At 34.0% G+C, this 13,774-nt stretch overlaps 1 protein-coding gene across 1 annotated transcript in view; it reads right to left on the reverse strand.

The window, feature by feature from the left end:
* Positions 1-1,130: 1,130 nt before the first annotated feature.
* The window catches only part of LOC126285999 (zwei Ig domain protein zig-8-like), a 138,659-nt gene continuing 126,015 nt past the window's right edge, over positions 1,131-13,774 (reverse strand). Inside the window, exon 6 of the mRNA XM_049984880.1 lies at positions 1,131-1,503. Coding sequence (XP_049840837.1) covers positions 1,406-1,503 — 98 coding nt within the window. The 3' untranslated portion in view covers positions 1,131-1,405. The remainder of the gene's footprint in view (positions 1,504-13,774) is intronic.

The raw sequence follows: 13,774 nt of genomic DNA on the forward strand, positions 1-13,774 counted from the left end.
TTTTTGAAACGTTTATACCACTCGTAAACTATTGTTGTACTCATAGTACATTCGGCAATAGCCTCACTTAACATTTAGAATGCTGTGCTGTCCTTTACTCCATTTTTGAAGCAAAATTTATAGCGTGTTCTTTCATCGATCTATTTCGATAGCAAAAATTCTAATTACTCGAAAACACGTGTTACCTTTTCACTTGTCAGTATGAAAACATCTGAAAATATGAACATCCTTCAGGAACGTGTGTATCAACAACACAAAAAATATTTCAAAATCGGACGTGCGAAGTACGCGAAATTTAAAAATTGCCGCTACTTTTCGATCACACCTCGAATGGAAATCGCTGAAAAGATGGAGGAACGGGTCAATAGGACGTCTGCTAAAACGTCAGAGAGTAACGTCCATCTTAGTCTAGGGAGCTGTAGAGGTTACAAACAGTAGACCAACACAGACATTTAAATATATCCTTCAAAAGATTGAGGACGTAAGTTGTAAGAACTACTCCGAGATGGAAATGTTGGCACAGAGAGACAGTTCCTCTTACACATTACAAACAAAGAGTTTCTTACTGCATGTGCTTTCCTGTACAAGAAAGCTATTAAACATAAAGGTAAATCTTCAAGGCTAAAACTAGGCTGAAACATTTCAGAGACAGCTATCTTCGTATATTTAAATTTACAACTGCATACATACCCTTCAAACCAATGTGAAGTAGGTAGCTGAGGTGCCATTTCTATTGCGCCAGATGCTATGGCTTCTTCCGACTCCATTTATGTGTGAAATGTGGGTAGGATGTACCAGAAAATGCTGCAGATACAGAATCTGGTTTCAGGAAGTAAGACCCGAGGCTTACGTTAAGCGACAGTGATAGTAGATGATGAAAGGAAACAATATACGCTACCATGCCATACTTCCACGTTCAGAATTATAATAACGAGAAACGTAAATGCTAAATAATGATCAGGAAACATTTTAAACTCTCTATGTTGATTTGGGATGTTTAAATAATCTAGGCAGTTTAATGTATGTTGTACAAAATATGAACACTGTATTTTGGTACCATCTCCAACAAATAAACTTACACATTAATCTATAGTAATGACTTTTATACAATCGTGATGTTAAATTAATACTTGTCGATAACAAATATTTTATTCCAGGATTTCTGGGTTATTACAGTGTTTTCATATTCTTTTCAATACTTTCATACTGCTTAACGTATTTTTGCTACAAAAATACTCTGCTTATTGATAAAAATATATTGTATACTAAGAGTTCTCATCGAAGAACTGTTTCTCATATAAACGTGTGTCGCCTTCTTATATGGTTCACATATCTTCAGTGTCTATAGTAATGTCGGGAACTGTTACGTCGTAATTCGCATTTAGGCATTGAATAGTGAAGGTTGTCACTTCAGGAGACAAAGGGATATCACCATCCATATCCAGATAATTTCTGGCACAGCTCCTTGCGATCCACTGTCGAGCATGGCGGCTGGCAACTCACCTGCAAACACAGATAATGCGCGTTAACGTTTATGTTTGGATGCTGTCATTTAAATTTTTCTTACATAACAGGATAAAGAGTATTAAATGTCAGGGAAGAATATCCATATTTGAGTAAAATAAGAAAAAGAGAACTTCTTAACAAAAGATGGTGTACATGAATGCTGATAAAGCAGTTGTAATCACACAGATGACTTTCATTTGGTTTCCGTTTCACCGATACTTACTCTATTCAAAGCGTTATCCACAACAGCTGCAGTAAAAAGTAATGTTTTCGATTTTACATGCAAAGGCATCCTGCTGAATCCTGTTCATATGATTTGGTATAGTAACTACTCCTTCCTATTATGTTAATTCCATATGAATTAGGTTTCAGAAATTTTAACCTAATTTCAACCAGCAGCTCATTTCAGAAAAATCATCCTTGAATAATCGACATAAAGTCTCTAGATTACATAATTTGGTTGAGAGAGGTGTCCATTACATAATAAAATTTTTTTTTATTAACTTCTTATTGACCGTATAGAGTTTAATAGCAAATAACGTATGATGTATTAGGAACTAAAGCATTTATTGATGTTTCACAAATTCAGCTCCATCAAAGAACCTTTTTTTAATAATTGGCAATAAAATTATTTACAACACATAAGGTGACAAGTACATAACGTTCTGATTCAGCACATCTCAGGTGCAGTATTGTGAAAAGTCTAAATGAATAGTGTAACTGCTTGTCAGCCAGCTGCAATATAAGATTAGTTTTCAACTTCTTCAATATGTATGTTGTAGTATGCATGGTCTTAAGGTAATTTGAGAAGCATGGATGGGATATGAGAGTGCATTTTTCAGGAATCATAACAGTTGCGTTCTTGGTAAAACAGGTCTCAGAAGACGCCCAAAATGTATAAGTTACAATTAAATGGGAAAATCAAGTCAATAACAGGCTTACACTTACAGTCAAGTGACACAGTGATGTGAGTCAAAAACTAAGGTTTTTACCTTACATTTGTACCAAATCCGACATGCCCAGACTGTAAATGAGAGGCATCATGCTGTCCATGAGGAAGAAACAATGTGATGTCACCTGCGCTGGATTATCGGAAAAACGTGAAACATATATGAGTACCTTTACAGAGGTAATGCTAGAGTCGTTGGTTGCCAATATGGCATTAGAAGAGTCAGTCTCTCGTGACTCCCTCACATTTCTCTCCTTTATTAAGGGTGTGTAGTGGAAAATTTTATCCTGTTGAAATCAGTTTAGAAGCTGTTTCAAAAAGTAAATGGCTGAATTACACTGCCCTCTGTCCCAAGCAAATTCGAAAGGCCAGTATGCGTAACACCTCAGCCCCAGAACCCTTAAAATAAGCTTCAGTGGTTTACTCCTATCAGCATTCGAACAGAACATTCTGAAATCTAGAATGGAAAAATGGTGTAGCGTTACATCAATATCTGATCAGGTGTTTCACCCATTAAGCAAGAAGAAAGTCTTGACAGATAATTTAAAAATATCTTAATACACTATAATTCATTCCTGTCTATAAATAATTGCACTTCAGGGAACGCTAAGGGACAGGAGCGGCCATTCATCAAGAATGGAAAATGCAGCAAAATTTACTGACAATAGTGTCAATGCATTACTATCCTAAACCTGTCTTACATCACTCTTCACATTTTCATTATGCAACTGCCTTACTGTAACTACTGACAGCCCCTAATTCACAATTACTTTTCATGTGGATGGAAAATGAGTTTTTGTTTTATTGTGTTCACTGTGCTGAACTATGTTGTGCAATTTGATCAACATTTTACAGGCTATAATAATAGATCAATAGACTTAAAGTTGTATATAACATATATAGAGTTCTGCATGAACTTAGGCTTCCTGTATGTTGAGCCAGAGCATGTTTAAACCTAAATGCTGCCAACATGATTTCAGTGGCATTTAATTCAGAGGAAGGCTTGCGCAGCCATGGCCAAAATATCAGGGGCAGTTACTTTGTATCATTATAAAACTCTACTCCCAGAACTTTTACATCAACTAAATATTTTTGTCAGTTTTTCTCAGAAAATTAAAGATTCATACGTTTTTAAAAAGTTTTTCTCAGGAAACGAGCACTGAGTAACTGAGCCGAGAAAAATATATGACACAAAAAGCAAATATCATTTATTGGACTACTTCTGTTGACAGTCCTTTCATGAATATCTTTTTTCTTTTGCTAGTAAGATATCTTTCAGTAATTTTTGTTTGTTATTCCAGAATATTAGCAGTTTCTTACTCTTCTTTCATAGCAGCCAACCAGAGATTTTAATTGTTAACACTAACATTCTCTTTATTCTTGTGGCCTTTTTCGTGAGATTAGTATAATGGACAATGCATTAAATAAAAAATTATGCTCATTTACACCGATTCTGACAATAACAAGTACAATAAATGTTATGTTGGCAGAAATGTTAACAATGAAAGCATCAAGGACCATTGAAAATTGGCTTCAAATAGCAAGGTTCCTACAACTGATGATTTAGTAGCATCAGCACTAATTATATATGATTTTGTTACTGTCTTGCAATACACAGAAGTAAATAATTGAGAGTACTTTCCCTGTAACAAATAGAATCTATTTTATTATTAGCTTTTTAGTCTCATTTGATTGAGGTAAATTTAGCATTCATTATTGTTAGTGTAATTGGAATGCTGTTACTCTTATAAAGGTATGCAAACCATTTAAATCTTCTGAATGTCTGTTCTTAACATTAGTGGATGATTAATAATAATTTCAGGTAACGAAATAAATAAAACCAAAAAATTCTTCCATAAAATAAATTTTCCACATTAATTTAGTGAACTATTAAATTTGGTAATCTGAAAGATTACTCAACTTGAGATATAAAATGAGATGAAATGACAGGTACATGAGAATTATGTATATGAAAAGCCACAGATGACAAAAAGTGAAAAATTGCTGAGTATCCAAATCTTCTTTCATGTGTCACTGTATTGAGAAAAGCAAAGTCCAGTTTCTTTGTACAGGTAAACATTAATGTAGTGATGATTGACATTCTAATAATGCTAAATTACATTTTAAGTTTCCAGTTTTCTTTTGAAGATTTGGATTGAGAAAAGAAAATTATTCTGGGCTTATGTGGGAATGAATGTATGTACTTCATCAATAAGTTAAATATGATCATTACATAATGAATCTTTCACTCAGTGGTGAAAATTATTGGATGAGTAGAACAGTGTGCAAGACTGGTACTCGAAACCTTAGCCATGCCTCTGCTTGCTGTGTTCTGACTGGAACATCAGTGTATGACAAGCTCCCTGTTCCAACTTCAGTTCTTCACTCAACTTCTAATGAATAAATCTGCTGGATTGACACTCTTGGAAGGGAGAAAGTGTTATGGAACTTCTTAAGGATCCCCTATGGGTAACAACCATGGTCTATGGGTGGACTACTTGTATAGTCATGTAAAAGTTCAAGGTCGTTGGTTCGAACATAGTCACTGTTTAATTCTGAATAAAAATCGTTAGCAATGGCGAAAAAAAGACTCCCAGCATGACGAGCCAACCTCGTGCTGCCAACAGCCAAAGCAAAAAGTGTATAGGAGCAGAAACAGTCTTTCGGCAACACCCTACTCTTAGGGAAATTGCTACTTAAAGGCTGAAGAATTAGCAATGGTCAACAGCATGAGAGGAAAATAAACCATTGAATTAAATACAAAAACTTTGTACCTATATGGTATGTGTGCAGTGACTGAAATAATATCACGATACTCTGTACAATGGTCAAACATTCTGGATTATTTCCACAGATCCAAGGGAGGGGACTGAAAAGGGGCAGGGCACTAAATTTTAGCTGGTAATAACGAACGGACTGTTCAGAAATAAAAAGAGGAAGAGAATAATGGAAAAGGTCTGAATATATGGGAAGATTTCAGGTGGATTACATCGTGGTCTGAGATTCTGAAGTCATATTTTGTAGTCCAAGGCAAAGCCAAAAGCAGATACAAACTTTGATCACAATTTAGTACTGATGAAGAGCAGGCTGTAGTTTGAGAGACTGATCCAGAAGAATTTATGTAGAAGGATTTTGGATACCGAATTATAAAGAATGAAGAACTGCGTTTGTAGTTCTGTGAAATTACAGATACTGTGATAACGAAAAACACAATAGGATGCGAAGTGAAAGAGGAATGGACATCTCTAGGAAGGGTAGTCACGAAACTTTCATACACCAATATATATATATATATATATATATATATATATATATATATATATATATATATCGCTAACTACAAAGACACTTTTGGTAACACAAAGTTGATTCGAAAGAGAAGGAAGTATCAAAATTTGAGAAAAATTCAGTGGTAATTGTAGGGGCTGATAAGCACATAGACAAGCTAAAACAAGTTGCGGTGAAATTGAAAGCAACTGCGTCAATGTAGTGTTGCAATGAGAATTCGCTTGTTAAGGGTGGGGGAGAGAGACAGAGAGAGAAAGAAGGGGATGGAAAGGGTACGTTCATTAAAAGCCTGTACGAATATATTTGTCTGATGACATGATTGAGGAGGAAATGTTGGCCGATGTGGTATACATAGGGGATCCAGCAAAGTAGATAGTGTTTAACAGCGCTCTGGAAGACTTATGAACGAATTAGATGGATGAAAAAGACAGCATTCCTTCTGATTTTCTGAAATTATTGGGTGAAGTGACAACCAAACGAATATTGAAATTGGTGAGTTGGATCTGTGGATCTGGAACCATACCTCCCGATTTTCTGAAACATATTAGCCAGAGTATCATTAAGAAACGAACGCCAGATAAGTGCGAGGACTCTAGAACAGTCAGCATAACAGCTCACATTCCTGAGAAAAACGACGTTAGAGGAATAGAAAACGAAACTGAGATGACTATGATTCTAATTGTAGCAATAATATTCCACAGACATACAAAAAAATAACATATTCATCAATGACGTCTGTAGTTATGTTTTCCAAGCGAACTTGTTCCACATCCTTTCCGTAAAGGAAACGTTCAAATGATTTGTGGTACATCTAAATAATTGAGAGCATCAGCCGTATCACACTGTCTCATGGTACATATTCTGTTACTTGTGCATGTGCCTCTGCTTCTTCATTAAGAAGAACAAACTGAGTTCTGCCGATAAAATTGTTGTTCATCCGTTCAGACATTCCTGATTTACACACTTTGTTTAGTATGTGACGTTCACAAGTCTACTGTCCTCTTACTGGAAGCAGAGAAACAAGACATATATAGCTCCTGTACCTTCTGCCTTTTGGAACTCATGAATGCACAAAGAAAGGTGGATGTCACATGACTGGTGCTACAGAGGAGCACAGTATGTGCCGTAATTGAACAAGAAATTTGCGTAAGTGATTGGGTGTGTTGTTCTTGACACCGGTGTGCAAATCTGTTACATTGGACCGACCAGCAACACTCTATTATTAAATTACTTGGGTGCTACCACAACTGAAGTAAATTCCACTGTTAGGCAATTTTGTTTGGTTCAAAATTGAATAATCACTGTACGGTAGTAAGGTAAAAAATATTTGGATCTATAGTATTTCCTGTTTATATATGAGTTTTATTTGAATATAAGAAAATGCAAAGAAAGAAGTTTACTCTTTCTAAAAGTGTGACTAATAATGTATTCAGTTACACCATTCATAATGTTTCTGACACTTTCTTTCCTACATCTGAAGAGAAACTATTTGCAGATTTTTCACTTGAAATATAGGTAGCAGCCATCATCCTGAACAAGAACATACAAGATCCTATTTTCTAATAAATTCATATATTTAAATAATTATTTTATAACTTAAAATGTTTTATGTTTTACAGTTCATATGATACATATCTGTTAACCTGCTGTGACATTGTTATTGACAATAGTATACACCAATAACATGAATTTTCAAGGGAATGCAAAACAAAAACTTTTTCCTCTTAAAGCTGGACAGAAAATATTTTGCACGTAGATGAGGTAGTCCATGAAAAAACCTTAAAATTGTGACTGTTTGGGTGATTAAATGTCTCTTATATAATTTTATGAACATTAAATGAACGATGGGTGTTATATATGAATAATATTTGTGCGCCCTATAAATTCGTATTTTAATGTGTCCAATATTGTATATTAAGCTTACTGAATGATTTAAAAATTTATTTCTTACCTTATTAGCAAAGGTTTTTGTTACTTGAAAAGCTACAGAGAAATGCGTCGATATCTTTTTCCGCAAGTGGTTCTCAATGCAATGTAGTGACAGATACATGAGAATGATCACTAAGTGTTAACACATCTGTGATAACTTTGCTGTCATTGTAATGAGGAACAGAAGAAAGAAAAATTTTAATTTACTGCCAGTGATATTAAAATTTAAATAATTATTCCTTTCCATGGCAGTGAATTGATAAAGCAGCCTTATTATACGTTGATTGTAAAAACTGTTACATGTTTCACATTTGTAATTGATTTACTTATTGTTATTTATGACTGGAAGGAACTGTGACAGCACACTGCATGGGGACCCTATATACTTATGAACATACAGTTATATTGCCTACTGCTATTATTGCTTTTGTTGCTCTTCCTAAAAATCTTCCATTCTGGTGTTGCTTGAGTTTGAAATATGTAATTGTTATTTTTTTTAACATGACATGTACATACCACAGCGAAACATGTAATTAATAAGTCACAAATTTGCATCCAATGAATAATTATACAGTCACCTAAATGTGAATGTGAATTCTATTACACCATGTGGACAGCAAGTAGCTTTATATGAGCAATGAGATTAAAATGTTTAAGCTAAGTGAGAAAACTCTAGGGAAACAAATTCTCCTACTGGGTGGCACATTCGTCAAAGTTAAGGAAATGGCTACTTCTAAGACCAAAATTATGAAATAATCCCAGATGGAAGCAGAATAGACACTTCTTCCATTAAATGTAAAGATGATTTAGAAAAACTGCATTAATAATAATTGTTATGTAAGTGCAATAAGACATATAGCTAACATTAAGATCCCAAGGCTGCCAGTACCTAAGTTTTATATATCCTTGAATGTTAGCCCCCTGCCCCCATCCAACACACATACAGCAATAAGATTTAGAGAGTGTCATGTGTGAAAAACACAGAAGACTGAAAGACTGAAAGACAAATATAACAATCATCTGCTAAATTATAGTAAAGGCTAATTAGTGATTGTTGCCTACAGACAACAGCTATGGCACAGACATGGAGATCATCCCTATTATTGCACATTATGTATGGAAATCTTCAAGAACATAATTTTATATTTGTGGGGAGCATATGCTATGAACAGATAAAGTCGATACATGAGACTGATGTCTCAAAGTAAAGTTTAGTGTGGCATTGTAGATTCGTTTATTCAGTGTCCTACAAATTCCGTTCAATGTGCAATGGGACACACTACCATGAATATATGCACTGCAGGGAGCTTATTCACATATTTGCAATACCTCTTAAATTATGGAACAACTAGCTTCCACCACCATTTGCCTTGTGAAAACAAACCCAACGGTGAAACGAAGAAATCCAGACTTCTGTAGAGGCAAACAGAAAATTTTTCTTTGAACCCCAACCCATCACCAAATTTACCAATAATACAAAATGAGTTTCGAACATTGGCTATCACTCACTATACACTGTATGGCTTCTACTGAAATAAGAGAGGAAAGGTTGAAGCTGGAAAATTACAAATCTGAAATGGAATATAAAGACTATCGTTAGAAAATAATTTGTAATGGTGACAGTAAACAAAACCCACAAAAATTTAAACAGTTCTCAGATTTAGATATATTACAGATTAAGTACCATGGAAATGTGGTATTAATGAATTATCTATCAGTGATAATTTTGTTGACGTCATTGTTCGTCTAACACAAAGTACAACGTGTTCAATGTATAATATTATAAGAATAATATGGTGATACTTGGTTACTGGATGTTAAAGGAAGATTGTGGGCAGATCCCTTTGCTAGAAGTATGTAAGAATTCAAAGGAAAAAGATAAGAAATCAAAAATAGAAAATAGTAATAATGTAACATATTTAGGCTAGCTCTAGAAAATGTCATATTTATAGAGACATAGAAACACAGTAAGATGCACAGATGCATATGCTAATCTCATTAAAGGAGTACGAAAACGGTAAGAAAAGACTCTGAGCCAGCAGCTTCAGCAGTTCAATTCTGAATTGCAAGTCAGTAGGTGTATTTTAAACTTTAAAATTATAGGGTGTGTAATTTTGAGTAATACTGTAATGTACTCCTGTTAAAAATAAACCTTAAAACTGAACTTAGTCTTATTTAAGTTTGAAAGTTGTTTGTTAACACAGACTAGCGTTTATAATGAGAGTATATTACAAACTGTACCAGGTACAATTGCAGTTGCACATCTACAGTGAACATTCATAGTTGTTTGGTGTATTCTTTAAAAGAGTTTGTTCAGGAAGCTTTATTTTCTTAGGGAATACATTGGAGACAAGTGTGGTTTAATCCTAATTTAAGAGAAAGGTTAAAGCTGTTGTGGGAAGCTGTTCAAGTTATTTACAGAGGATTAGCACACCATCTGTACAGGGAGAAAATACAGTTATTATCTATCCTTGTTGCAGAATATTGGTAAGAGAGTTGGTATTTTTAACACTGCATAGATGAATAAGCATTTTTCTTCCTTTGCTTTTATGATTTAGCATTTCAGTGGTATAAGTAGGATTTTTTTGTTTAGTTTTCTTACAGATGAAACAAATACTTTTCTCAAGCTGTGTGAGGTAGAATCAACTCAGGAATTTTTAAATAGCATTTTTTTTTTGTTTTCACATGTTGGTTTCAAGCACTGAAAAAATAATTGTACTATGTACTCAATTCTATCTCCAATGGAACATGATAGACAGGGAAAAGTATGCAGGAAAATTCAGAAACAGAAGTTTCAACAAAAGCCCAAAGAGAAAAAAAAGTAAAGGATGGGGCAGGAGAGAGGACAGAAAGCTTCATGAATATATGGGAGGATTTTATAAAAAAAAAAGATACAGACAAGTGATATGAAACTAGATTGTCCTAACACTCTCCTAAGGGGGAAATTATCTACAACAACAATAATAATGAAAATTATTATAATGATAATTACTCCCATGGAGTCAAGAGCAGAGATTCTTCAAATATGTAGCCTATCAAGTATAAGTGTATACTTTGATGAAAACAGAGTGTGGAAAATCATGTGATGTATCTGACATTACATCAGTTATAATGGCAATTAGAATGTGAAATGGAAGATTGTATTAGTATAATTTATTTTCATTCGTTAATGTTAGGCAGTTTAGCAGTTTAATATGTTGCCATACACTTAATTTTTGGAAGAGAGTAATTAAAACTACATGTAGGGTGAACATACTTATGGTATAGACATTTAATTTAACAGTTAGCAACGTTAGTCACAATCTAGAGTAGCTTACTTCACTGATGAACTGTGTTTGTAAGTTTCCATTTGCTCCTAATGGCTCTGACCAAGAATGGCAACGATTTGAAATGAAGATTAAAGTGAGTCTTACAAATCAATATTTCTAAGATGTGTGAAGTTGTTTCCAGTTGACACATTCCAGACATGTTTCATATAATCAAAGTGATATGTAAGTAACTGCCTCATATATCATCAGATATTGTTTGGATGATCTATCTTGTTACATACCTTCATACCTTACACATTTTATATACATTATTCCTTTCTCTAGGAAAACTAAGTTATCTCTGATACTACCTTCTACCTGATTGACGCTGTCGTGAGTATTTTTCAGATTTTAAACATATATTAATAAACTACAGATATCTGAAAATACAAGGAAGGGAAAGTAAAATGAGAATTATAGCAATATTTGGGCTGGTTAAACAATTGGACTAGGCACAAGGGTATTTCACTTGATATTTTGATAAGCCATTATTCAGAACTCAGTCTGAATATTAGTTTAACTAAAGAAGCCCATATTATAAATTGTCATCTTTGGTTTATGCCAGAGTTAAAAACAGTAACATTTAAGGACCTTCATTACTTCGTAAAATATGTAAAAATCAGTAAACTGTCACAGGCTGATAAGTGTAAGCAGTCTTATACTGTTCATAGCATGATATGTAATGGAATGTTATGGGAAGGGCATGCACCTGGGAAAATAATCGTATGAGATGAAGTATCAATGAAGGCTATGTTCATTATGTATCAACCAAATATCAACACACTTTCAACAATAATTCATTCAATTACATACAGAATTCACATTCAATTACCACTAACCCAAGCTACAGGTTCGCCACTGGACTTGCTTCCAGGCAAAAAACCGTTGGTGACATTAAATTTAGCTTGAAATCAGAGTGAAAAATAACACCAGAGAAAATGTTCGAAGCCATTCTGTTTGTACCATATTCGAATATGGTGCACAGAAATATTTAGGCCTTATTAAATGTATATATCTGATACCAAAAATGTCAGTAATATTCATATTAGCGGAGTGATGACTGTTTCATGGTGTCTGGTTCCAAGACTATAATTAAAGGTGGCTAACCAAGTACTTTTGTAGACAAGAAATACAGAGATCTTAAAGGTAACACTGACCGAAATCATTAAAGAAGTGGATAGCAAAATGTAAAACGTGTGTAATCAGTCACATGCCGATATGGAAGAAGTGAAAATTTATTATTTATGACAGAAAAGTACGATTTCCTCAGCACAACAAATACCTACCAGAAATTAGTTCTAAAGGAGAAGAGGTCTAGAAATATTGCAAAGGATGTAGAATGTGTACATGAACAATATCATCTACCCAAAAAATACTCTGATATTATAATAAAACGTTCTGTATCATCATGAGGAAACATTTGTTAAGTTGTATCCTTTGCCAATTATGCATTACTAACCTCACTCATCGAAAATGGAAAATTGTAAATTTATAGGAATTATTGCAAAAGCTAACGTTATTCGTTTCTAAACAAAATTTCTCGTTACTGTATTTTCCAGTGTCTGATAGCGCTTTAGCAGCATGTATCTGATCTTCTTTTGGGGGGGGGGGGGGATGAAATATATTTGTACATGTGGTATTCCCTTGAATTTCGTTAAGTAAAATATAAAATATCTGATTAAAATATAGCATGGCTCAGTTTTTATAGATCTACTATTAGCCATAAATATAATTTCTACGTGAATCACTGATATATTGGTTTGAGTCCAATTGCCCCCTCCTCCCTCTCCTGAATTCCATGAAAAGCGATTTATTACTTTCATTTTTATTAGATTATTGGGACTTGTGATAAATAACAGCAAAACTTCCTTAGTTACACTAACATGTATCACTGAAGTATCTAAATAGTGACTGAAAGTGAAATGGTACACCTGTGTACCACTACATTACCAAAACTACCAAATTTCAGTGTTAAGCTAATGAGATGAGTATGACAGACGAAGTTGTGTATTCTGTCCACCCTTTGGAATCTCAGTAACAGTAGCAAATATTTTTGAAAACTGTAGGTATAACTATGTGAAAGTCACTACTTATATAACTCTCCCAACAAGGCAACAGCATCTGATCGATGCAAATGGCAGTTTAGGCTTTTATGTACCAGATAATAATGATTGAAAGTTTTATTGCATACTACTTGCTGCGAATTCAATATCTATCTATTGCTGGCTGTATTATACATATTTCATGTGGGGAAGTATTGCAGAAATTAAATTCCTGGAGCTATTTGAATAAGAAAACCAATCAGACAATAAATAGAAAGACTAGCTCCAACTTCAAGCTTATAGTTACGACCAAAACTCTTTAGATAAGTCAAGAAAGATTTCAGTTTATCACTTCACTCTGAAATGGAATATTAGCTTTGGCATCCCTGGAAGCCGTTTCCAATTAAGAAAATAAACATGAAACAGAAACAAGAAGCTTTTTCTTTAACTAATTTTGATTTATGACTGATTTTGTATTCCTCTCTTGACAGCATCAACTGAGAGTGGACGATAACCATTCTATCTGAAATAGCAGTAGCAGTATTGGTAGCAGTAGCAGAAGTAGCAAAAATAGTTTAATTCGTCTGTAGATAACATTTCAGAACATCAAAAGTAATATAATTCATACATACAGGAATTTACATACCTATGAGTCCACTTTGTTGGGATGTTACAAGTAACTGGCCATGGCTTTATATTAGAAATCATACCGACATTAGGCCGAAATAACAGAAAATCTAAAGCAGAATACC

This window comes from Schistocerca gregaria, chromosome 1 (assembly GCF_023897955.1).
Source record: "Schistocerca gregaria isolate iqSchGreg1 chromosome 1, iqSchGreg1.2, whole genome shotgun sequence".
Classification (NCBI taxonomy): Eukaryota; Metazoa; Arthropoda; class Insecta; order Orthoptera; family Acrididae; genus Schistocerca; species Schistocerca gregaria.